Source organism: Helicoverpa zea, chromosome 12 (genome assembly GCF_022581195.2).
Source record: "Helicoverpa zea isolate HzStark_Cry1AcR chromosome 12, ilHelZeax1.1, whole genome shotgun sequence".
NCBI classification, from domain to species: Eukaryota; Metazoa; Arthropoda; class Insecta; order Lepidoptera; family Noctuidae; genus Helicoverpa; species Helicoverpa zea.
Window position 1 is genome coordinate 4,546,647 of NC_061463.1, and position 24,688 is coordinate 4,571,334.

Consider the following 24,688-nt stretch of genomic DNA (forward strand, 5'->3'; position numbering starts at 1 on the left):
TTGAAGAAATCGTAGTCGACCAACAGTAAGCAAGTAATGCTCGTAATAACCAGTGCTCAGTGAAAATAGTGATCAGTACTAAGGTAAAACCTATGCCCTAAAAACTCTTGAATTGTTCTCTATGTGCTAATAATTGTGTTCTATAAAACTGTGTAAATTGTGCTATAAAACTGTGTTAAACTTATGACCTAACAGTGTTAAACTTGTGACCTAACTTTGTGTTAAAACTTATACCCTAAATTCATTGTGTTTAAAACTTGTACTCTAACTTCATTGTGTTTAAAACTCTATTGTGCTAACTCTAGTGTGTTCAAACTATTGTGTTTTAAATCGTTATAAGCTTAACTGCTGTGATAAATCTTGTAGTGTTTACAATCGTGTGTAATCTGATAAAGTCGTGTAAACAAAAGTAAACTTAATGTAAAACCAGTGATAACAATTGTGGTGATAAAATAAAAGTCTTATGAAAGCGTCGCATTCGTTTATTGTTTAAACCAGTTCCTGTGGCAAGTACATTCGCGTATAACTCTAAAACAATACAGTCCACTCAGTGTTACGGGAGTTATCGCCGCCGTCGAGTGTAACCGCCGCAGTTTTGGTCCTTCGAGCCGGATCTCGAGGTCGTGACCAGCTAGTGTAAATCCGAACCGATAGTGCAGTGAACGTTGAGTGAAGTGATTACGTGTGTGCCGTCTACCGATCGCGATGGTGATCACACGTAGCCAGAGCGACTTGACGGAGTTGGAGGAGCAGAGGCGGGCCTCTGAACGACGAGACCCGAGCCTGCTCACATCGCTGCAGCGTCGGGAAGCGGAGAGGATAGCTAGGGAGCGGATGCGTCGCCTCTCCATGGACCCGCCGGCATCACCGCAGGTAGAACAATCCACTTTATTAGCCACTGAGCACGCTGTCGCTAGTCCTTCATCTAGAGAGGTAAGGTCAGTGAGGTCGACTACTAGCGCGACCACGCGCTTAAGGCTCGCCGAGTTAGAGGCAGCTGAAAAGCTGGCTGCTCTCACCCGCCGAGAGTTGGAAATGGAGGCTGAGCTGGTGAAAAAGCGGCTTGCCGCTGAAGTATCTGTAATTCAGGACGACCAGGAGAGCGTGCAGGACGAGGCCCTGCACGATGATCACCAGCACCAGCACCATAAGGTAAGCCAGTGGCTGAATACCCATACCCCCGCTGCACGGGGGGAGGGGACCGCACATCACGCGGAGGAACCCAGACCAACGCGAGATGAACAGCCGCGGGAGAGGTCGCCGTCGAGAGCCAGAAACAGTATAGATCAACTAGCTGCTACATTGGAGAAGATGGCGCGCCCGCGGCTGAGGCATACAGACCTGCCGGCATTTTCCGGGACGGTGAGTGAGTGGCTCGCGTTCGACGGAGTTAGCGTTGTGTGATGAATGTGATAGTTGCTCTTTCATCGAGGAGCGCGTGGGTCCTTACCTCCCCCCGTGGTCCTCCTATGACCACGGGGCACATCTTCAACAGGACGGCCCTATTGTCGGCGGCGGCTCGGTTGGCTACCGACATTACTGCTTCCTCCGTCTGAACCACTCACTCACCGTCCAACGGCCAGTCATACTGGACGGCCGTCACCCACTAATTAAACTTTTAGTACAGAAGGAACATTGTGCTGCGGGTCACGCCAACAGGGAGCGCGTGACCAACGACCTGCGGCAGCGCTACTGGGTGCTGCGACTGCGCCCTACCGTGCGCGCCGTGGAGGCCAGCTGCGCCTTCTGCCGGCGCAGACGCGCCGTGCCCCGGCCGCCAGCTACAGGCGACCTGCCCCGAGCCCGCCTGGACCCGTTCCACCGCCCGTTCACCAACTGCGGGGTGGACTACTTCGGGCCCATGAACGTCAAGGTGGGCCGTCGCCGAGAGAAGAGGTGGGGCGCGCTCTTCACGTGCCTGACGTGTCGCGCTGTCCACCTTGAGCTGGTGGCTTCCCTGTCGACGGACTCTGCCATCATGGCGCTGCGCCGCATGGCTGCGCGCAGGGGATGGCCGAGCATCATGTACTCCGACAACGGCACCAACTTCAGAGGTGCCGACGCCGAGCTTCGAGCAGCATACAACGAGTGGTTGCCGGCCCTGAAAGAAGTAGGGCTGGCGGCCAAGATGGAGTGGCGGTTCATACCGCCTGGCGCGCCGAACCAGGGAGGCGCCTGGGAGAGGATGGTGCGAACCGTCAAGTCGGCTCTCGGCACCACGCTCCACGAGAGGGCGCCCTCCGAAGAAGTACTGCTGACCCTGCTGACTGAGGCAGAGTTCGCGGTCAACGCGCGCCCCCTGACTCACGTGAGCGTGAATCCCCTCGACCCCGAGGCGCTCACCCCCAACCACTTCCTGTTGGGCTCATCAACGGGCCTGCCCACTACGGGCCCATGCGACGAGGCGGACCGTAGAACCTGGCGGGCCGCTCAGGCGCTCGCTGACCGGTTCTGGGCACGCTGGGTGCGCGAGTATCTACCCTTGCTCGCGCCCCGAGGCGAGTCCCAGAACAACGAGCGACCACTGCAGACCGGCGACGTGGTTCTCATCGCCGACGGGACGCTGCCGCGTAACGTCTGGCCGATGGGGATCGTCGAGCGCACACATCCTGGACCTGACGGCGGCATCAGAGTCGCCGAGGTGCGGACACGAACGGGAGTCTTCCGGCGCCCAGTCAGCAAGCTCGTCGTCCTCGTGAAGGAGGAGGCTACGCGTGCTACGCCGGGGGGAGAGCTGTTGCGGACGCCGAGCCTGCAGTAGATTGTAGGCCAAATGTATATAGTATATGTACTAAATGTAGGTATGTCATTAGGTAAATAATCGATATTGCTAAACCATATGAATCTGCATAACATGCATGCTGAGACTGTTGATAGCCAGATAGGCTTTGTAATGATATGTTTGTATAATAAGAATATGTTGTATTAGTAATGACTAACTTAATTGTTGCGTAATAAGATTTGAATTTAACGGTTTTGGTAATAATATCTGGCTGATGTAATAGCATTAATCATTGCGCAAGAGATAAGAAAGTTTATATGTGTGTGTGAAAAGATAACGATCGACAGTAATTTTCCATAACTTTCACCAATGAGCATGCTTGGTTTAGTCAAAGAGCCCCCTCGTGTCGAGTAGCGGGACTAAAAAAGGTCAGGCGTAAGCCGTAGAATTCTATCTAAGTGGTCAACGTGAATTGTAACCCGTCCGGTACCCCTACGACTTGAGACCTCATAGAATTGTTTAAAGATAGAGACATTTTTTGAAGAAATCGTAGTCGACCAACAGTAAGCAAGTAATGCTCGTAATAACCAGTGCTCAGTGAAAATAGTGATCAGTACTAAGGTAAAACCTATGCCCTAAAAACTCTTGAATTGTTCTAATCTATGTGCTAATAATTGTGTTCTATAAAACTGTGTAAATTGTGCTATAAAACTGTGTTAAACTTATGACCTAACAGTGTTAAACTTGTGACCTAACTTTATGTTAAAACTTATACCCTAAATTCATTGTGTTTAAAACTTGTACTCTAACTTAATTGTGTTTAAAACTCTATTGTGCTAACTCTATTGTGTTCAAACTATTGTGTTTTAAATCGTTATAAGCTTAACTGCTGTGATAAATCTTGTAGTGTTTACAATCGTGTGTAATCTGATAAAGTCGTGTAAACAAAAGTAAACTTAATGTAAAACCAGTGATAACAATTGTGGTGATAAAATAAAAGTCTTATGAAAGCGTCGCATTCGTTTATTGTTTAAACCAGTTCCTGTGGCAAGTACATTCGCATATAACTCTAAAACAATACAGTCCACTCAGTGTTACGGGAGTTATCGCCGGCGTCGAGTGTAACCGCCGCAGGCAGGCTCATGCCAAAGTTGTCAAATAAACTTCACGCACTCATATAAAGATGTAAGTACGCCAAACTACCCGAATCTCACAAATACCAATCGAACATTAACCTTTCACCACTGTGATTAGGATGAAAATCTTTTGAAGAAAGGAGATGGCCAAAAAAAACCCAGAGTCGACACAAACTTCATATGTATGGTTGGATTCAGTATAATATGTAGATTACAAAAAATAATTCATATCATCTAAAAACCATGGGGTTCTCTTTTTACAAGGTTTTTTCGATGAAGATTTTAGTACATAAAAAAGCTTAACTTTTCTATTTGCTGTTCATTAGAAGTGGTGCATCTAGGGTAAAAACTTTACACTCAGGTGTATGTCTGTTAGCACTATACACGAGTGAAGGTTTAGAGCTGACCTGGTGATGGAGAAGAGAGAAGGTCAAGGGAACTCGGCAATGGTAAATATTAAGTAACTCGTGTTTGGGCTTATATTATTCGCAATGACGTGAACTTTTCACTAATGCGAATAGTAACTAAAAAGCAAAAAAAAAAAACTTTTAACTTTTTTTTTTAATTAACCTTTGCCAATTCAGAAGTTTACACATAACAGGGAAATCTCTTCAAGTAGGTAAGGTCGCTACTTAATCGTATCTGGAGTGGTTCATGTGACTAGTGCAATGGGTGGGGGTCAAATTCAATACGTTTTAATTACCAGGCAAACTCTGTAACTAAGGGTATATTACTATTGGCTTGTATAATGTTAGTGTAGGTACCTCGTTTTTATGGCCCTTTATGTAAATAACCTTTAAAATCAACATAAATTCAACATAACCTATTTTTGTGAAAATATGATATAGCTCCTATACCCCATGGATTTCAGGCTGGATTTTTTGGCACCATCAAAGGTCTATGATAATGAACCCATTGACACCCATTTCGTTGCTGTCGATTCTGGGTTTTTTCACTCTGAAAATTTGGCCATCTCCTTTGACATTACCAGGCAAACTCTGTAACTAAGGGTATATTACTATTGGCTTGTATAATGTTAGTGTAGGTACCTCGTTTTTATGGCCCTTTATGTAAATAACCTTTAAAATCAACATAAATTCAACATAACCTATTTTTGTGAAAATATGATATAGCTCCTATACCCCATGGATTTCAGGCTGGATTTTTTGGCACCATCAAAGGTCTATGATAATGAACCCATTGACACCCATTTCGTTGCTGTCGATTCTGGGTTTTTTCACTCTGAAAATTTGGCCATCTCCTTTGACATATTGAGGTAGGTTGATGTGCTGTCTTCTGTACAATTGCATTACATTCGAGTATGGACTCCTTTGTTAGAGAGAAGGGCACGGCAATGTCGTCTCCTTTTGGTTATATGCTCTAGGGTTTTAGGGGATTAAAAGATTATATCAGAGGTTTCTATTCATCACACGAGCTCACACATTTTGCGGCGAGTTGATGCGAACACAAATTGTTTTTTTAGACTCATTAAAGTAGGCACGATCCATTTAGAAGGGCAACACTGTGTAATAGACACTTAGTCTGTAGTAAAATATCAAACTGAAATTTTATTCAAACTGTTATAGATTGTGTGCAATGACCAGTGTACATAAGGTAGTTATTATTCCTTGAAAATATTTAACAGGTAAACTGTAATTCGACGGTTTACTACCAAGACCTCCTAACTGACATATTTTGACCAATTGTTTTTTTCGCGGATTCTATTCAAAAATATTGTATCTTATGTAATAGAAAAATCTTCTATTTATAATTCGTAATATTTCGGGTATTTTTACAATCATGGAATTATTTACTAACTTTACGAGCGCGGACTTTGGTGGCTTTTTTGTGCCTCTACTGAAAAGTTTTGACATATTGAGTTAGGAGTTCTTGGTGGTTAACCGTCGAATTATTCCATAAAGCTACAAAAAGGCTTATTAAATGCGGTTGTATCTATTTTCAGTAGGAATAAAGCTGGAGTTATTTTTGTTACTGTTTGAAAAACTAAGCAACAAATATTGTTATGTTCTTTTAAACCATACAACTGGTTCTTTACAAATACTTTTACATTTACACCTAAAACCTATATCCATCCGCTGAAATAGCTGAAAATTACAGTCTACCGAAACATGGAACACAAAAACGGCGAAATTATACAACGAAAATCGGTTTTATGCACGAGAAAATCGTAAACTTCTAGCTACATATTTGTAATGTCTCATTCAGAGAGAAAATGGCCGACGATTAACTTAATGAGCACATTGTTAGGAGACCACGCTACGTTCGTCACAGCATAAGAGTGTAATTAGGGAAGTGGGCAAGAAATTGAGGTGTGCTGTACCAGATAAAGATTTTTCTTTGTTGAATATTTTTGCTTGAATTGTCTGAAGTGTTTTGATTTTTTGTGCGATTAAGGGTAACAAGACGTGTTTAGGAAGGCACGTAAAATTTTGTATTCTGCTTGTATATTCATCTTTAGCAGACATGTAAGTGTATACGGTCGCTCCATGTAAAAACAGCTCACTCTTTCCATCACATCCAACGTGGACATAATACTCTTTTGTAGATAATAATGTAAGCTGTGGTCATTGTCCCAGTAGGTATGTAGTCCCAGTAAGAATTCTTACATGAATATGTCTGAGCTGAATTTTGAATGCATTTTATTTTTAACTAGAGCATACTGTATAAATAGCATTATCAGCTAAAACACATGCTGTTAGATTTTCCCTATACTCAGGAATTTGGCCAAAATAAGTACGGGCCAGCAAATAGGTCCGCGTTACGATACCCCAGGGAAGTCGGACGGTAGTCTCATAATCAGACAACACCACCTAATACGGTTGACGGAATTTGTTAAAAAATGTTCTGGCTTCAAAAACAGAGGGTCGTTTTAATACGATATTATTTTGGAAAATTTCGTGGGAATATGGAGCCATAGATTGTTACATGGATATTATATTACTTCAGAGTATCTGTACCTACATTTTTTTATACGTAATCATCAAGTAACCTCTCCCGCTGTGGGGGAGTGTCAGACTCTTGCTGACTAAAACTCATCATGTTCCTTCTGAAGCCCTTTATGAACCAGGGCTCCGGTAACTCTTTTGAACAATCGAATTCGTAATATGTACGTACCCCATTTCCTAGTATATGTATGTAGCTATAAGCATCTGTCAGCAAACTTTGATCTTCAGATCATTACCACGCAGTAATTCTTTAGGGACTTCCGAAAACAATGGGAAACTACTCACCAATAAATTCTAACCAAAAAGAAATAAATCATGTTACTAACTCTTTTCTAAGGGAGAAAGGAAAAATTTTGCTATTCACCTCAATGTTTTCGACAACGAGAAATAAAAAAAAACTTGCCGGCTACTCCAAACTTTGACAATAGTTTTATGAGTTTGCAAGCCTTTGTTCTAACTAAAACTTTATTTTTCAAGTATAACAGTAGAAATTGGAAATAATAAAAAGTTATTCAAACGTCATATTCTCAAGGAAAAAGTGGAGAAAAAATACTCGTTTGAAATGAAGTACTTACACGAATGAGTTTTTATTCAGTTCCATAAAACGTTTCTGTCCAGCTAAGAAACAGAACACTCCCCCCCTTACCTCACTTCGAGAAAAAGATAAAACTGTCCCGAACAATTCATAGATAAATTACACTTACCTTAAAAACGCAGCTGTGAACGGGACAGCGTGTAAGAGAGACTTTACATTAAGCGATTTTTTTCTCATTTCCAATAGAAGTTTCTTTACTGTGTTCGATAGTTTAACTTTAGATTTGAACATGGAATTTGTGGGTGGTATCGATTAACCTTTTATTTCAATTCTCTGTGTTTCTTTGTATAAATGAAATAGTGGTCAAGTAGTGGGAGTTTATATATTATACGTAACAAATTGGAACTGGTCTAGAAAATAAATTATTGACACAGTTAACTGCAGTTTAACCCACGATTGTCGCGTCTCATCACATAATGTGTGCATCCCCTAAAAAGTAGGGAGGTTCCGTACCCGACATTTATCATTAAGGGTAACAATGCTTTTTGCGGGATTTCCTTCAAGAATCCACGAGATTAATGAAGGTGGCAATAACGCCCGACCATCCGATAAATAACAAAATAACGCACGCGGCCCTTAACGACTGAGATTAATAAGAAACATTAGGACGACGGATAAAATACGGAGAATATTTTCATTGCTACTCAATGAAACGATGTGAAAAAGAGAGGCTTAATATTGTTGCGTTTTATTTTTGAGAAATCCCGAACATTATTCACTGGAAGAACTTTTAGGGACGACAGCCGGGGAAATTACAGAAACATTTGGGATTGTGGTTACCCTACTAAATTATTTGAGTGCATTGAGTAATTAAATACCTCGTTTACTAAATTGTACGTATTTGTGCCTTGAAACTATGGCTAATTTTGGATGTAATATTGAAATGCGTAATAATGTCTGTAGGTACATAATCTAGTAGGTACACCTACACATAAAAAATCCTACGTGTATTAAAAGCTTTCCGTACCCTCACAGATTTTTGTCATTAATACGGAGAACATGCTCCAATTCTGCTAAACCTTGTAAAACAAAATAAAACCCGTTACAAGTAATTACAATAATCGTCCTATAACTAATTATGCGTAGCGGACATAGCGTGACTCGCACCTCCCCTCAAACATGCGACCTCTTTCAAGAATACGGTAAAAACAAAACAACAAAAAAAAACAAATTTCATCTTCCTAAACATTGTTTCATCTTCCTTGGATAAAAATATATCAAGGTGTCAAGAAACTTGGCGAAAAACACCTATAAATCCAACATCCTAATTACGTGAGACAAGGCAATTATATTGGCGTCACTTTTCTGATTATATTCAAAATGTAACAATTGAATAAACTAAAAGTATTTAATTCTGTGATATTAAACTTCATGTTTGACTTTCACCTCTCCAAGATATGCTGTATTATGTTGGTAGTTTATTGTGCTCATGGCCAAGTCAATATTATTGTAAAGTGAACAAAACTATTGATATAGTCACAAAATATTGATTTATTATTACAAATAAAGTAGAACAGGACTTGGCTTCTATGCGATCTCAAAACTTTTTACGGTGGAGGAATTGCGTAGCGGATTGGCTTTTTTTTACATTTAATGTTTTTGGTGGATGTGTTGTAATGTGTTTGATGATATTGACCATATCGTTATTTAGGATTTGAAAGTTGATTTTAGAGATGTCATATTTACCCGTTTTTTGCGAGGGAGTTGTCACATTACAATCTTCACATAGCATTTACCATTCAAAAGATCATTTTTTTTAAAAATGCCTCTAACGTAAAGTATCTCACTGACACAACGTCACCATCATGGTCAAATATCAAAGTGAATGGTGTTACAGAATAAGGCTGTTTAAGAAAAGAGTTGTAACTCTATATACTTACAGCTGTTGTTTGTAATAAATCATCTTATACATATCCATGATTGATTACTTTAGCCGCGTGCACGAAATTAGTTTTTACATTTTTATTATTTACGGCGAAATCCTTTGTGATCGCCGTAAAGGTATTTACATAATTGGTGTTATTTCGAAGCCCTTTGTTATAATGTTAGAGGAAAATTTTGGGTGACGTTGACGTATACAGGCCATTATTTGATATAGTTACAGTCAAGATAAATGCACTGTTATACTTCGGCCGTTCAGAGAATGCGTTCCTGACACCTATCAGTTAGTCACGACTAGTGATGGGCACAACATAACACTGAGTTCGTTACCGTTCCTTCAAAATGAACCGCCGCATTATTTTAAGATTATTTTCGTTTTAAATTGGCGGAATCATTTGTTTTATATTTTAGTTATTTAAGTGGAAACCAAAAAAAGGTAATATTCATATAATAAAATTGTTTTATTTATTCTTTGTTACAAGTACATTGAATTGAATGTGCGAACAGAATATTAATCAGACTCCGATTTGCTTGAGGAGGTGGTGTCTTCATCATCATCTTCGCCTACATGTATAATTATATTATTATCAATAACAGAATCAATCCTGATATCTCGGTCTAACAAAAGCCGGGTAATCAAATAAAAACAGATCGAAAACACTTGAAAAACGTGGTCTATGCGCACGAAACGACAACGGACGACTGTTTTAGCGTCACAAAATGGCGGCCCATAACGCCATTTGGGGTTACCATTTTTAATCTAAGTATAAAAATGCGGTTTGGTCATAGTTTTATTTTTATATTTCATAAACGTTATAATTAAGTCTTATAGTCCATTATTTTCCAATTCTTAAAAAGAAAATCAAAACGTATTATTTTATATTATAACTGTATAAGAACAGATTACGATACTTGCCTGTTATTTTTAGCACAGCACTACAAAATATAAACCGCTGACATAACCTTGTAATAGCGCAGTATAGATTTAGAAAAATATTGTTTACCAAGTTATTTGACACTCAGTTTGGCACAAAATTATAACATTCATTGATTATTGATATAATAATGTTGTTTTAATGCTCCTCAATTGTTAAAACGGTAAACAACCAGCAAAAATATTTTTATCGTAACTGCAACGCCATTGCAAAGTTACGTCGTCAGTTCAATCGCGACGTGTCAGGAACGCATTCTCTGAATGGCCGAACTATAGTTCCTTTCGCGCCTTTTCGTCATAAATATTTTTCACAGCTATTGTTTGTTTTTTCACCACATAAAGTTCCTACTTAATCTTGGTTGTGGTTTGAACAATGTAAAAGATTAAATATGTACTTATACATTTTTATGAAATCTGCTTCCTGTTCAAAAGATCTATGTAGTCTGTTTATCCAACAATCTGGATAAACGCAATCCTGGTAGGTACGTATGAGATCAATAAAACTTAAAAATGTTTAGGTACCAAAACAAGACCAAAAGACCAAACGGTACCCAAACGCAATCGGTAGATGCAATCCAATAATTCCAAACTCAATACATAAAGCAGCAGACGTCGAGATAAAAATTAAAGCAAATATGTTACAATTCGTACCCAAGAATATTTCACCTACGGTTGGCTATGTAAAGTTTATGAGGCTTGCCCTCGCTTTCCCGCCAACTGGCTTCGAACGCAGTGACTCATGCATTTTTCACACTGATGCGCCCGTCTGACTGGGAGTCACAGGAATTTTCTGAATTTAAAAAACTGCAAATTCCTATTTTGCATACTACTATGCTGCTTGCTACACAATATTAAACCTTATTGCTATGAAATAGAAGCCCTTAAAGACTTTAGAGAGTGCTTTAGTATTGTGGTAGCCGAAATCGTTGTGTAGGTAACTGAGTGCTCTTGTTGGTAGTAATGACACTAAACTGGCCCCTGTTTAAATTGCAGCGCTGCGGTTTTGATTTCATACTTAAAAGCGCTTTTAAAATGAATTACAGAGTTCTGTCATCATGTTAAATATCATTTGGTTCCTACTTATTTTATAGTTAGGGATAACGGTATGAGTGGCTTCACGATTTGAGAGGCAAGAGACTGTTCATATTTACATTTTACTAGTGTACTTATTGGAATATTGTAGTTAGGCGCCTATTTTAGAACAATCAGGTAACTATTATACTTCAAGGTGTTTTTTTTACTAACGTGTCAATGCAGAATCTTGGTAGGTCAATAAGGAACTTCTGATTGAATTTCATGAAAAGTACCTACCCTTATGGTGTAAAAATTAATCCACCCATTATTTTATCTCGAAGTTCGCGTTCACCTATTGTCCCGATTATTACAGGAAAAACATTTTATGGTCATCAAATGTAAATTCAATGCACGTTGAATATTTGTTATTGAAAACAAACTGTTAATTGGTTTCTGTTCCATTTTACAGTTTTGCAGTGGACACTGAAATTGTTTCAAAATACTGTCGAGATTTTTTTTTGAAAGCATAGTTTGGTGACAGAATAGTAATGCAATTTTATCGATAAAAAGAAATGATGAGGCAATGCGGGCTGCAAAATTGGTTACAGAAAAAATATCTCGTTGATATTGCTAACAGCCAAATTACCATTGCGGGTGGAACAGATTTGAAACAATAAACAAGCTTGACCTTAGGTTATGTACTGCTCGATCAAACCTACAAAGGTTGTCTGTAAGAGATCGCTTTTAGCGATAAGACCGCCCATTGTGTCACCGACTTTAAAATCTTTAGGTTGATTATTTTGTTGTTGTATTTTAATTGGTGTACATAATAAAGAGTATATCATGTTGTGAGGAAGATGATGAGTATGAGTGGACGGATATAGTGGAAGAGGAATACCAAAGAAACGGTAAGAAAGAATGTTACTTGTGAGATGCCGGCAGATAGAAGAGTATGAAAGGAGAAAACAGGCTGCGCCGACCCCAAATAGAATTGGGATAAGGGCGGGAGACGACAACGGCTCGGTTGCATTGGTGGCGCGGTCTTCTACGGATTCCCCTCCCCTCTCGCTCTTAGAGAGGGGACCGGGATACGTGGCCACCTCGTGGGGTGACATAGCCCTTATAGGGGTGTATTTTTCCCAAACCGCCCTCTCACGGACTTCGAGGACTTTCTAGAGGTCCTCGTCAGGGTGGCAAGTGGAGTGGTGCAGCACCGGGTGTTGGTCTTGGGCGACTTCAATGCAAAATCTTTGATATGGGGTAACCCAGCCACAAATGCCCGAGGACGAGAGGTGGAAGCCTGGGCCGTGTCGTCCGTTCTGTCCCTCCTGAATAGGGGAACAGTTCACACCTGCGTGCGGCAGCAGGGGGGCTCCATCGTGGACCTCGCCTTTGCCTCCCCTTCTTTGGCGGCCTGTATAGTGGACTGGCGGGTGGAGCTGGTGGAGACGCTGTCAGACCACCGATACGTGCGGTTTGATGTTTCCATCCCGGGCTTTCAGGGGGCCCAGGAGGGTCGGTCGCACTTCCCACGGTGGGCGCTCTCCCGCCTAGACCGGGAGGCCGCTACGGAGGCGGCTTTCGTCCAGGACTGGCTGTCCCCTCCTGTAGTAGTCCGGGATGTGGACGCCACAGCGGCCCATTTAAGGGTCTCCCTGACCGAGGTGTGCAACTCTAGCATGCCTCTGTCTCATCATCCGCCTCCTAGGCGCGCCGTCTATTGGTGGTCGGAGGAGTTGGGGGATCTTCGGGCCGCCTGTGTGGCGGCCAGGCGGCCCTACACAAGAAGCCGGCGGCGGCGCCTTCGCGACCTCGACAACGAGGACCGCCTCTATGCAGCCTACATAGAGGCCAAGTCAACATTGACGGCTCAAATGGGCACAGCCCAGGATCGCGCGAGGGCGGAGATGCTTGAGGGTCTGGACATGGATCCCTTTGGGAGGCCCTACAAGGCGGCACGCAACAAACTGCGCCCGTACGGTCCCCCAGTTGCCGAGACCCTCGAACCGTCGTTACTGGATGGGGTTGTTCAGTCCCTGTTTCCGCGCAGGATGCACTCCACCCGTGATGAGCGCCCCGCAAGGTGCGGCTCCATCGGCCGAGGAGGTCCCGCCGGTTACGGAGGACGAGGCGGAGAAGGCAGTCTTCTGCCTCAGGGGGAAAAAGACGGCCCCAGGTCCAGACGGCGTTCCCGCAAAGGTGGTGGCCATCACCGCCTCCCAGATGGGAGAAAGGTTTCGGGACCTCTTCAGTGCGTGCCTGACGTGTGAGAGGTTCCCAAAGCCGTGGAAGGAGGGCCAATTGTGCCTTCTTCGGAAGGAAGGGCGGCCGGTGGACTCTCCATCGGCATACCGACCCATCGTTTTACTGGATGAGGTCGGTAAAATGTTCGAGAGGATCCTCGCTGCCCGTATCACCAGGCATCTGAGCACAACTGGCCCAGATCTAGCGGACGCTCAGTTTGGTTTTCGAGCTGAGCGTTCGACAGTTGATGCCCTGTCCCGACTCAAGGGCCAGGTGAGGGAGGCGATGGATGCGGGAGATGGACTGCTGGCTGTGTCATTCGACATAGCCAACGCCTTCAACTCAATTCCTCTCTCCACTATACTGGAGGCCCTCCGCTTCCATGGGGTGCCCCCGTATCTGCGGAGACTTTTGGCTGACTACTTAAGGGACCGTACAGTCATCCTTGTGGACAAGTCGGGCCAGCTCCGACGTTACGTCGTCGAGTCCGGTGTCCCGCAGGGTTCTGTTCTAGGGCCACTCCTGTGGAACATCGGATTCGACTGGCTTTTGAGGGGCAACCTCCCCCGACTTCTGTCATCTGCTATGCAGACGACACCCTTCTGACTGCCCGGGGGAGAAATTTTGGAGAGGCGGCCAGCTTGGCCTCGGCGGGCGGTTCTCAAGTGGTGGACAGAATCTCCCGCCTAGGGCTGACGGTGGCGCTGCACAAGACCGAGGCCGTGTTCTTCCATGGGTCTCGGCAGCACCAACCGCCCGACGCCCATATCCATGTGGAGGGTGTCCGCATTGAGGTGCAGCCCCAGATGAAATATCTGGGCATAGTCCTTGACAGTAAGTGGCGCTTCAGAGCACACTTCAGCAGCTTGTCGACGCGCCTGATGAGGACCGCGGGCGCCCTCTCATGGCTCCTCCCAAACATCGGGAGGCCCGGCGACCAATGCCGGCGTCTATACGCCGGCATACTCAAAAGTATGGCACTGTACGGGGCCCCAATCTGGGCAGACTCATTGTCCAGTCGGGTGAACGCCGCTGCCATCCGCAGGCCACAAAGGGTCATTGCACAGCGGGTGGCGAGGGCGTATCGCACGGTGAGCTTCGCGGCGGCGTGCGTTCTGGCAGGAACCCTGGGAGCTCGAGGCATGGGTGCTCGCCAGAGTGTACGACTGGACGGTGGCGCAGAAGGCGCTAAACCGGCGCCCAGACCCGATAGAAAAGGAAGAGGTGCGTGAGGAGGCAAGGGAGGCAATAACACTGCACTGGGCCGAAGACCTTGCCTCGGCAACGTACGGGCGCTGGACGCTGGATGCCGTCGGGCCTATCCTGAAGGGATGGCTCGATCGGCGGCACGGGTGCCTTTCGATGCGTCTGGTGCAGGTGCTGTCCGGGCATGGCTGCTTCGGATCGTACCTGCACCGGATTGGGAGGGAGGAGAATCCACAGTGTCACCACTGCGAAGCCACGGTGGATACGGCAGAGCACACACTTCAGGTGTGCTCATCGTGGGCTGAACCCCGCCGCGCCCTGATGGCAGTGGTCGGGAACGACCTCTCGCTTCCCAGCGTGATTGATTGCCGCCATGCTGGGAAGTGAGGAGGCATGGGAAGCAGTAGCCTCCTTCTGTGAGGACATCATGTCACAGAAGGAAGCGGCGGAGCGCATGCGGGAGAACGACCCTCTCGCGGTGCCGCTCCGCAGACGAAGAAGGGGCAGAAGACGACAAACACGACGTCCGTCCCCATCCGCCCCGGGGGGCGATCAGCAGGCGACAGGCGCGGGGGCGCCACCGCCTGCATCACAAGGATCAACCCCTGCGCTCCGGCCATTATAAGGACCCTTCTCCACTAGGGGGAGGTATGAGGGGCCTGCCGTAAGGCGGGCAATCGCCGGTGGGGGACTGGACGCCATAGATTCCCAGACCTCCACTCAGGCGAGGTCGGAGTGCCGCTGGGCCTTTTTAGTGGGTATACCGGAAACGATTTTACCGGGGAGTCCCACATACCCCTCTCCCGTCCCCCGACGGGAAGGGGATGCGTAATAGCATTTGCATTTTAGCCCAGCGACAACAAAAAAAAAAAAAAAAAAAAAAAAAAAAAAAAAAAAAAAAAAAAAAAAAAAAAAAGGAGGATGATGATGAATAAAGAGTATATCTATCTATCTATATCTATCTATCTACATTTGCGGAACTAATAACAGCTATTCGAAGTGTACTCCAAATTCTGCACAAAAAAGCTTTGCAACATTCAATTTTATCTACAGTTGCAATTGAAACGAAAAATATGATTTGGTACGACATCTCTTCATATGCCACTCGCTTGTGAATCGTCGATTCGTGAATTTTTAGATCACTCAAAGGCCAGTTTGTGATCGGTTGAAACTTTTATATAGTACTAACTCTTGTTCGCTGTATTCCGTTTGTTGGTGGATCCAGTTATAACCAGTTAAATGCCTCGGTGTTGCTAAAAATTGGTACAGGGAAAAAACAAATATGATGGACACAACTGTTCAATTTGACATTCTTTGTACTTAAATTGTTAATTTTATAAGTAGTTGGTCGATTTCATTGTTTTAAGTAAGACAAATCTACAGTATATTATGGGAAGAAGGTGTATTCTTTAAAACTGACACCATATTTAAATGGCATAAGGATGATCATTAGCAAATTCTAAAACAAAACAACATCGCGTGAAAACGGCCAGCTTATATTGCATGCTTTTCATGTCCATTTAAATAATGTTATTTTTGGTAGGGATCGAACTCACAACCTTTATTGCCAAACCTTATCTATCATATATCGGCGTTTTCATATACAGACAAGAAATGAGCGTTATCACCACCCTTGCTCAATGCAGGTCGGTGATTTCAGACGTCAAACTCCAGCTTCTCTCGAGATGTTTTTCTTCATTTTTACTTAGTCATTGGTGTCAAATATATAAGTAGAAAGTCTACAGGTCTCTTGAGTGTGTTTATGTCTAAACACACCCTTACATTATACAGGCTTGGACATAATCTTGGGCCCGCATTGTACCTAAGCGTGAAAGTCAGACATTTTTATCCGTAGTAACTGCACATATAAATCTGTTTTATCGAAATTCTACAGTACCATTCTATATGCTTCTATAGCACTTTCGTTTTTACATGAGAGAAATTAATTTGCTCGGAGAATACACCAAAGTATATTTTAATTTGTCTTTATATTGTCAAGGTAACTGTGGTTACAATCAAATTCATTCAAAGATAACAAACAGACCTCAGTGACTGATGATGCATTCACAAATTCACGTTAAAACCCTCTGTTCAAAGCCTTCGCGAATTTTCATAAAAACCATTTCCATGAAATGGCCTTTTCTGAGTTTGCGAACCCAACGCGTTGCTATAAAATAATCCCATTGAAGTAAACACAGAAATGTGTTCTGGGAATCAGTCATTTGGCTTCCGTGGAAATATTTCATACAGCGCTATTTGCCGAAGTAAAGTTTTAATCGGAATAGTTCTTGCAAACACAGTGGCGGTCCGCAACTAAATTCCGAGCATTAAATAAGTACCTTCGCCACAGCAACTTGCGCGATGTTCGGGGAAGACAAGAAGTTTGATGACACACAAACATACAAACTACACCTTTCCTCCTCCGTGAACTACACCTATTTAGAGTGAAGTCATAGCTTGAACGAGTGAACACATATTTCTACTCTCATTCTTATCATACAAGATCTTCGCCTACTTCAATTGTTTTTTGAAAGGAATTCTCAAAGGATGGTTTTGTTAACGACAAAGATACGAATATTCTAACAAAGTAGCTTACAACCTAAAAGGCAGAAAAAACAAAGAACGATTCACTTTATCTCTTAAGCCATTTATTCCAAGTATTTTATTCAGTTTCTGATTTATTGAATTGCCATTTATTTACCTTCTAGACGGCATAACTAGAAAAATGAATACACAACGAACCACGAAGAGAACGGTCGCTATTTTACTGCGTTAGGAAAATGCTATTGAATATTGCCTTCTTGGTCTAGTGGTAACGAGGTCTCGGGTTCGATTCTCGGGTCGGGCCGAAATCGGTTTGTGGGTTTTAGAAACTTTCACATAGCAGCCCACAGCCCGGAAGTTGGTGATTGATACACCCGTGCAATCGGAGGTCACGTTAATGTGGGTCCTGGTATCTCTATCCGGTCGTGTCAGATTGCCTTTTCATTGGGTTATGAGAGTGAAGGAATAGGGAGTGCACATGTGTCTGCATAAATGCTTGTGCATGTCCTGCGCAACTGGCTGATCTCCTTACACTGCCGCCGTGGCCGACAATCTGCTAATCGGCCAATTATATTTACTAAAAAGATACAATTTTCACGAGACAACTTAGCAAAACATCTCAAACAAAATATTATAGCGAGCCTCTGATATAAGTTGTCGTAAGTTGTGCATGCCAAACGGGTGGATACGAAGTTTGGGCACTGCGGTTGCATGAGTAATCTCTCGCATATGCCGCTTATCATAAATTGTAGTGTGAAAATACGAGTTTGATCTTACTTTGATGGCATTTACGAAACATTGAAAATTAATATTATATTGTTTAAATGAAAGTAACCAGTGAAATGATTTCGAAATGGTAAGTCCATGAATCGTTGAAATGAAAAGTCCTATTAACTGTAAATCTTTGTGGTTCATTTCATTTATAATGGAATAACTTCGAAAAAAATATATTTATTATACCAAACAAAGTGAAAATTAATAACGTTTACATCACGCACGTTTTTATGAGGGTTCTTTTACAATCTTTAAACAATATACGTTTTTTTAAACTACCAATAAATTCAATCCTAAACTAACAAAATCTGAGGAAGTTTAATGTAATTTCAATATTTTATTACAAAATGTCCTAGGCATCATCCATCATAAGTTTTTTTGTGAGCTTTCGGGAAATTGGTTTGTTACCTAAGCTTTTTACGTACGTTAGGATATAAAGAGATGTTGTAAAGTAATCGCTGGCGAATGATATTCACATACCTACTTCAAAAAGTCTATTTTACGATTATTTTTAATTAGCTCATTGTAATTATTATGTAATCAATTATTAATATTGTTTTATATTTACCACATTTTTTTAACTAGCTGTCTTCTTCCTCTTCCTCTTCCTCCGAGCCTTTTTGCCAAACTATGTTGGGGTCGGCTTCCTATGGCGGTGTTAACCTGTAATTGTTAGGCAAGTGTAGGATTACATATATCTTGTATGCTGTTAATGGTAAGGTGTAAGAAGTTATTGGTTAACCTAACTGAAAAACAGTTATAGGTATAACCTCAAAATATGCCCAATAAAAAAAAGACAGACACAGTATTTGAAAATGGAACTAAAATTCAACAATGCCAAATAATCCAGCCGACATCACACAGAAAGCCTTGGTCCTGGTAAAACCTTGATCGTCCTTTATTTATCTAACAAGTACCCCGCCTTATAAATGTGTGCACAAAGTTTATTAATCGCGGCTCTAAGTAACAGGCCAACACATAACTGGGTTTAGTTCTGAGGAACTTAGGGAATGGGGACCTAATATATTTATGTACTTGGAGGCTTGTTCATAAAGGACTAGGCTTAGTTTGTTAAGACAATAGAGACCAATACAGTTATGAAATACAATGATGTATGTAGAAAGTTAAATTTTCTCAATTTTATAAAGCACATATAGTCATATATGCCTCCGAATAGTATGATAACTACTGTAGGATTTTTAACTAAAATAAAATATGTGATATAAAAATTAATAAATTTAAACACAATCAAACTTCAAGCAGAATCACTACTAACTAAAATGGCTGAAGATTACGACGCAAGGATGTCACCTCAGAAGTTTTTAATAAAAATAACACAAAATCTACTAAAATATAAAGAAAATGACATCAAATTATGTAAAAAATGAGCTAATAATCTCAAATCACTACACACCTCTGAAAAACTAAGATTACAGCCCCAAAATATTGAATGTTTGCAAAAAACTCTTCACGTCACATAACTTTGTCCGAAAGCCATTGTAAACCTTTCAAATCCGGTGAACGAGCACGAGTCCAGAAAGTGACCTTTATGAAACCTGTACAAACAGTGATAAACCAATATGACGTACTTAATGTTCGGTGGACAGATATATTTTACTTTCGTCCCTAAGTACTTCTTCGTGAGTTATTTTTTTGACCCGAAGCCCTTAAAGTTTGGCGAAATTGAATATGTCATTGATCATGTTTGAATTGAATTTGTGTGTATCTTTTGCTTTCTTTTTGATGTGATTTAAATCATCATTACAATTTTTTTTTATATTTTTAGAGGGTAAAAAAAACCGGCCAAGTGCGAGTCGGCCTCGCGCACGTAGGGTTCCGTACCATCCAAACTAATATTCTATATATACATATTTCTGGATATTGAGCAAAATTGAGCAAAAAATTACGTTTTTTGTATGGGAGCCCCCCGAAATATTTATTTTATTCTAGTTTTCAGTTGTTTTTAAAGCGTTTTTGTTGTTTGTTGTTAAAGCGGCAACAGAAATACATCATCTGTGAAAATTTCAACTCTCTAACTATCACGGTTCATGAGATACAGGACAGAGGAGCGAAAACAATAGGGTCCCGTTTTACCCTTTGGTTACGGAACCCTAAAAACCAAACTCGATCGATTCCAGGCTAGTACCAATATAGTACAACTTTTCTTAGTTTGTGCCTATGTACTTTTTAAGTAAATCTTGGACACAGTGACAGTGTTTCTGAGGACACATTAAACTGTAGGTACGTCCCGACTATCATGCTACTGCAACGAATAAATAAAAGTTGATATGTACGATTTTAACTGTTAAAATAATATCTATATCCTTTATTGCACGGATTAAAAATATTGAAACATTTAAATATCACAAATGGTTCAACGCATCAATATAGAGAAAACTGACACAGTTCTGACATGATATGATTAAAAATTCTTTGGAACTGCTACCGGGAATTGAATAGGAATAAAACGCTTGTAGTTGCAAAATCTGAATCATTGAAACGATAGTCTTTTGACGTGGAATCCAATTTATCGGCGCAATTGAAACAAGAGAATGGCGAATGATTGGGTGGACCGGTGGTCTAACTGAGTCCATTTCAGTAAATATTCGCTCGGATTGCTTTTATTATTGAACTCCTCCCGCATAACTTCGTTAGAAATATTTATAGGTTTAGAAACTCAACCGAAATACTTCTAACGATTTTCATTTTTGTTTGAAATTTATTCCAGCTGCTACTTTTTCTACGTCATTGGGAAGGCTATTTGTGCGAAATGGATGTCGTTCGTTTTCTTGCTCGAAAGTTAAGGCGACGAGCTTTACTGCTGGCTTAAGTTTAACTTTAGATAGGAAACTGATGTCGATATAAGACCCTTATTATTTTGAAGGCCACAATTAGTGACATACATAATCAGTGTCCACAATTAATTGCGTCATTAGTAAGAAAATGGGATAAAGAGCCAGTCGTTTCATGAATGACTCCAAAATAAGACTGCCGATTTCCTGTAGAATATGTATTTTGTGTATCACCAAAATTATGGCTTACCATTTACATAAGCTTAGTCGCATTGCTACCAGGAAGAACGTTTTGAAATTGTATACCCAAGTTTAAGTTGGTTCACTTCCCCACTTTAAAGTTTTATTAGATGCAAGCTTTTGCCATCGACTCCACCGATGTGGAAATGGTGTCACGAGTAATGGAGATTTGTTCTTTCAAAATTGTGATTGCTTAGCTATTTGTCGATCCCCTTGCAAAGGGGATTTTTTTCTTTTTTTCTTCGTTGAGTAAACTTTGGAAACGAAGAGTATCAATATTTGAAAGAGCAATGTATAGCTAAAAGAAATTGAATAGATACTAACAATAGAAATTAAACAATGGTCTGAAATGAATCCAATGATGACTATAATGCTAATTACGATGATTTAAACAATGTTAAACATTTTGAACATGATTCGGATTTGAATTAAATCATTGTTCATATTAATTACGGTTCATCTAACTCGTGCATTTTGTATGTTGTAGTAATTTATATACATTTCAGATATACTAGGTATCTGTTGCGAAATGACTAATACGCGAATAAAATTTATTGATGCCAAATCTGTTTAAAAGACCATTAGGTGTAGCCGTTTTTCCGGGGTTTCTCTCGCGTCCCATTTTCACTACTGACCGTATCGGTATAAAATAGGTATAGATCATGTTACTTGGGAAAAGTGTAGCTTTCTAACAGCGTACGAATTTTTTTAATTGGTTCAGTAGTTTCGGAGCCTTTAGGGTACAAATAAATAAAAATAAACCTGTTTTCTCTTTATACTATTAGTATATAATACCTAATACACTTTGTAATAGGAGAATGTACACATTTTTGTATATTAATCATATGAACAAAGTGTAGAAACTGTAAAATATTTAAAGTACCTATATAGCGCCAATAATTCCCGTCTATCTCAAACCTCGATAACGTTCAAACAGCGTACACCTTGAAAATTTTATACATAATAAATATATTTTAGACCAAAACCAAGACCCACATTGGACGAAGCACTAACCATAAGGTATTGTTCCTTTGTTAAAGGGAAATGTATCCATATCCTCTGCTAACAAAATGTTCTATACATCACAAGGTGATGGTGACTTGAGCAGGAATTTACTCAAAGTAAACAAAGGACTATGTAAAGGGTACGTTTCCGGAGTTAGACCGCGCGTAATTTTTTTTTTTGGCTTATTAAAACTTGCTTGGGTAGTTTGATTTGTGTGGAATATTTTAATGAATTTAGGTTAAAAAAATAATGACGCAATTGAAGATGCCAAATAAATTATTGGCTTCAGCGAGCTAAATTGGTCTTATCCTTAAGGAAGACTCTGTCGATTCCAATAACATAATGTCTCATTTTATAATATTAGATGCATCTTGCCGACTTTTCCTCGACAGTAATGCTAACTAAAATACCTTTACGTGCTTGGAAAATCTAGCAAAATAGTGGAAGGAATGCCGTTATTACTTTACGGTGTTACCAAAATTAAAATTCTTTAACTTGACAGCTCATCAAAAAATTATTAAAATATTTCACCGCATCTAATACTCATTCCTTCATCAAAAAGTTTATTACAACAGGAAAAAACATTTTCACTTGTACAACAAAAACAACGTACACAAAAATGACTCCAATAAATCGTATTTTTAAAGGTCCAATTTACTAAGGTACCTGTATTGAGTCGTCTGGGGACGCTAGTGGAGGCAGCGATTTTATTTTCTCGAACCCCTTGGCTCGTATTCCGATCCTCCTAAGGGCTTTCTCTACGTGATGCCAATATTCAGAACGAATGATGTTGCGAATCTGTTTCGGCGCCAATTTAAACGCTCGTTTAGTGCGAAAGTTTTCGTGCGCGCGAAATGCGAAATTCGTTTGGATTTTCAATTTAGAGTGTTATGTATGTGTGGTGTTGTGATGGACTTTATTATGTGCTGTTTAGTGTGTGTTGTTCGAAGTTTGAAATTAGAATTCGTGCTGGCATGTTCAATTTTATTTCAATAGTAAACGGCCTATTTCTATTTGTAGATGTCAAATAAATTAGAAACATTTGAATAATTCAATACGATGTCTTTTGGAAACAACGATGTTATCCAATTTAAGGAAAATTCAAACAAAGTAAAGAGATTACAATCGTAATGACTGCAGGCTAAAAATAAAACAAAAAGGTAAATAACCCAAAACGAAACTGCCTACGAATACAAATAACGAGTTTGAGTTTGCCAATAAACTTGCAATTTATTAAAAAGTTATTTATCTACGGGCACAGGTCAAAAACAATTTCCAAATTCAAATTGAAGATAAACAAACGCACAAATGAGAAGTACCCGCAGGACCGTTCGAATTCTAATTTCAAAGAAAGTTTTATAATTTTGACTCCTTTGTATTTGTGTAGACGTTCCGTTTTCTGTTGATTTTCAAAACTGGCGGGAGTCAAACGTTCACGTTGGGCAATGAATTATTCAGGTCAGAACGGAAACTGCGTATTTACATAAGCAAATTGGGTGCGACGACTGAGTACAAGCGACACGGCGACATCGCAAGGAAACATTGGGACGCGGTCACAGTTCATCAGGCTTCACACCTGGACGCTTTGCCAATGTCCACGATAATCCTTTGGGCTAAAATCATATAGAATTTCATGTAGCTTCAGCTTGGGTGTTTGTGTGGCAGTTTAGCCGATATTCTCGCTTATGCCATTGCGTCCTATATGTGGGTGGCGCGTTTACATACGTCTTCGTGTGTGGGTGCGGGCTGTCTGTGACTTCCAATATGTCAGATGTACCATTGGAGACTGTATTTTTCTTCCTCCTTTACAAATTTAACTGTCGATTGCTTTACTGCAGCAGCTTGTTGTAAATTTCAAAAAAAAAAATATTTATTAACTGGACACTAAGCACAATAACAGCCTGATCAACGTACTTTATTGACAAATTCCAGTTAAACAGTTTGTCAAAAATGTAGCAACGTTATTCACTAAGTAAAGGAGTACTGTTTCCTCAAATTGTGTCGTCTGCCTCTCGTATTTACACTCTATCGTTTTAGAAGCAGCCAGAGTTACGTTCCTGGGCTTGGAGATAACACAATTTTATTGTAATTTTAATTAAGTTTCCATGCTAAGTAGAGGAAATATACAACAGTTTGGATTCTCACGTAATTTGTGAGATTCGTTTAGGGAAAATCTAATATTGTGCTCTAATCTCTCAATCTTTTGTAAGAAATGTGGTGGTTGTAAAGGTAATGAGACGAGCAGGTACTCATGCTTACATAAATATGTTTAATGTTTATGTACTATAAACATCATTTTTTTAGTCTTAGCACTGACTGGTCGGAATTCCACTAGGTACTAGGTATATTAAAAAAAGTTTTATAGAAATATATTTGGCTCTTAATTTGTATGTAAGTTTATATGAGGCTATGCCTCTCATTTCTTATTCAGGTTTAGTAAAATAATTGAAACCTACTTTTTTCTTTTCTATCCAATGATGGGTATTTCCTTGTGTATGTCTGTACAACCCCTAACATCCCACACAAGGGTTCGTCCGACCTTCTGAAAAAATGTTTCAGTACAAAGTCAGTGGAACATTATTACTTGTTACCAATCGATCTTTCTAGATCCTGTGTTGCGTGCCAATGCTTAATT

The 24,688-nt window shown here is 40.9% G+C and overlaps 1 protein-coding gene across 1 annotated transcript; it reads left to right on the plus strand.

Annotated features, from left to right (window-relative positions):
- The first annotated feature begins 12,180 nt into the window (after positions 1-12,180).
- Positions 12,181-13,518, plus strand: LOC124635331. Its single transcript, XM_047171209.1, has 2 exons — positions 12,181-12,198; positions 12,415-13,518. Exons 1-2 carry the CDS (start codon positions 12,181-12,183, stop codon positions 13,516-13,518), a joined length of 1,122 nt encoding a protein of 373 aa, XP_047027165.1.
- The last annotated feature ends 11,170 nt before the right edge of the window (positions 13,519-24,688 follow it).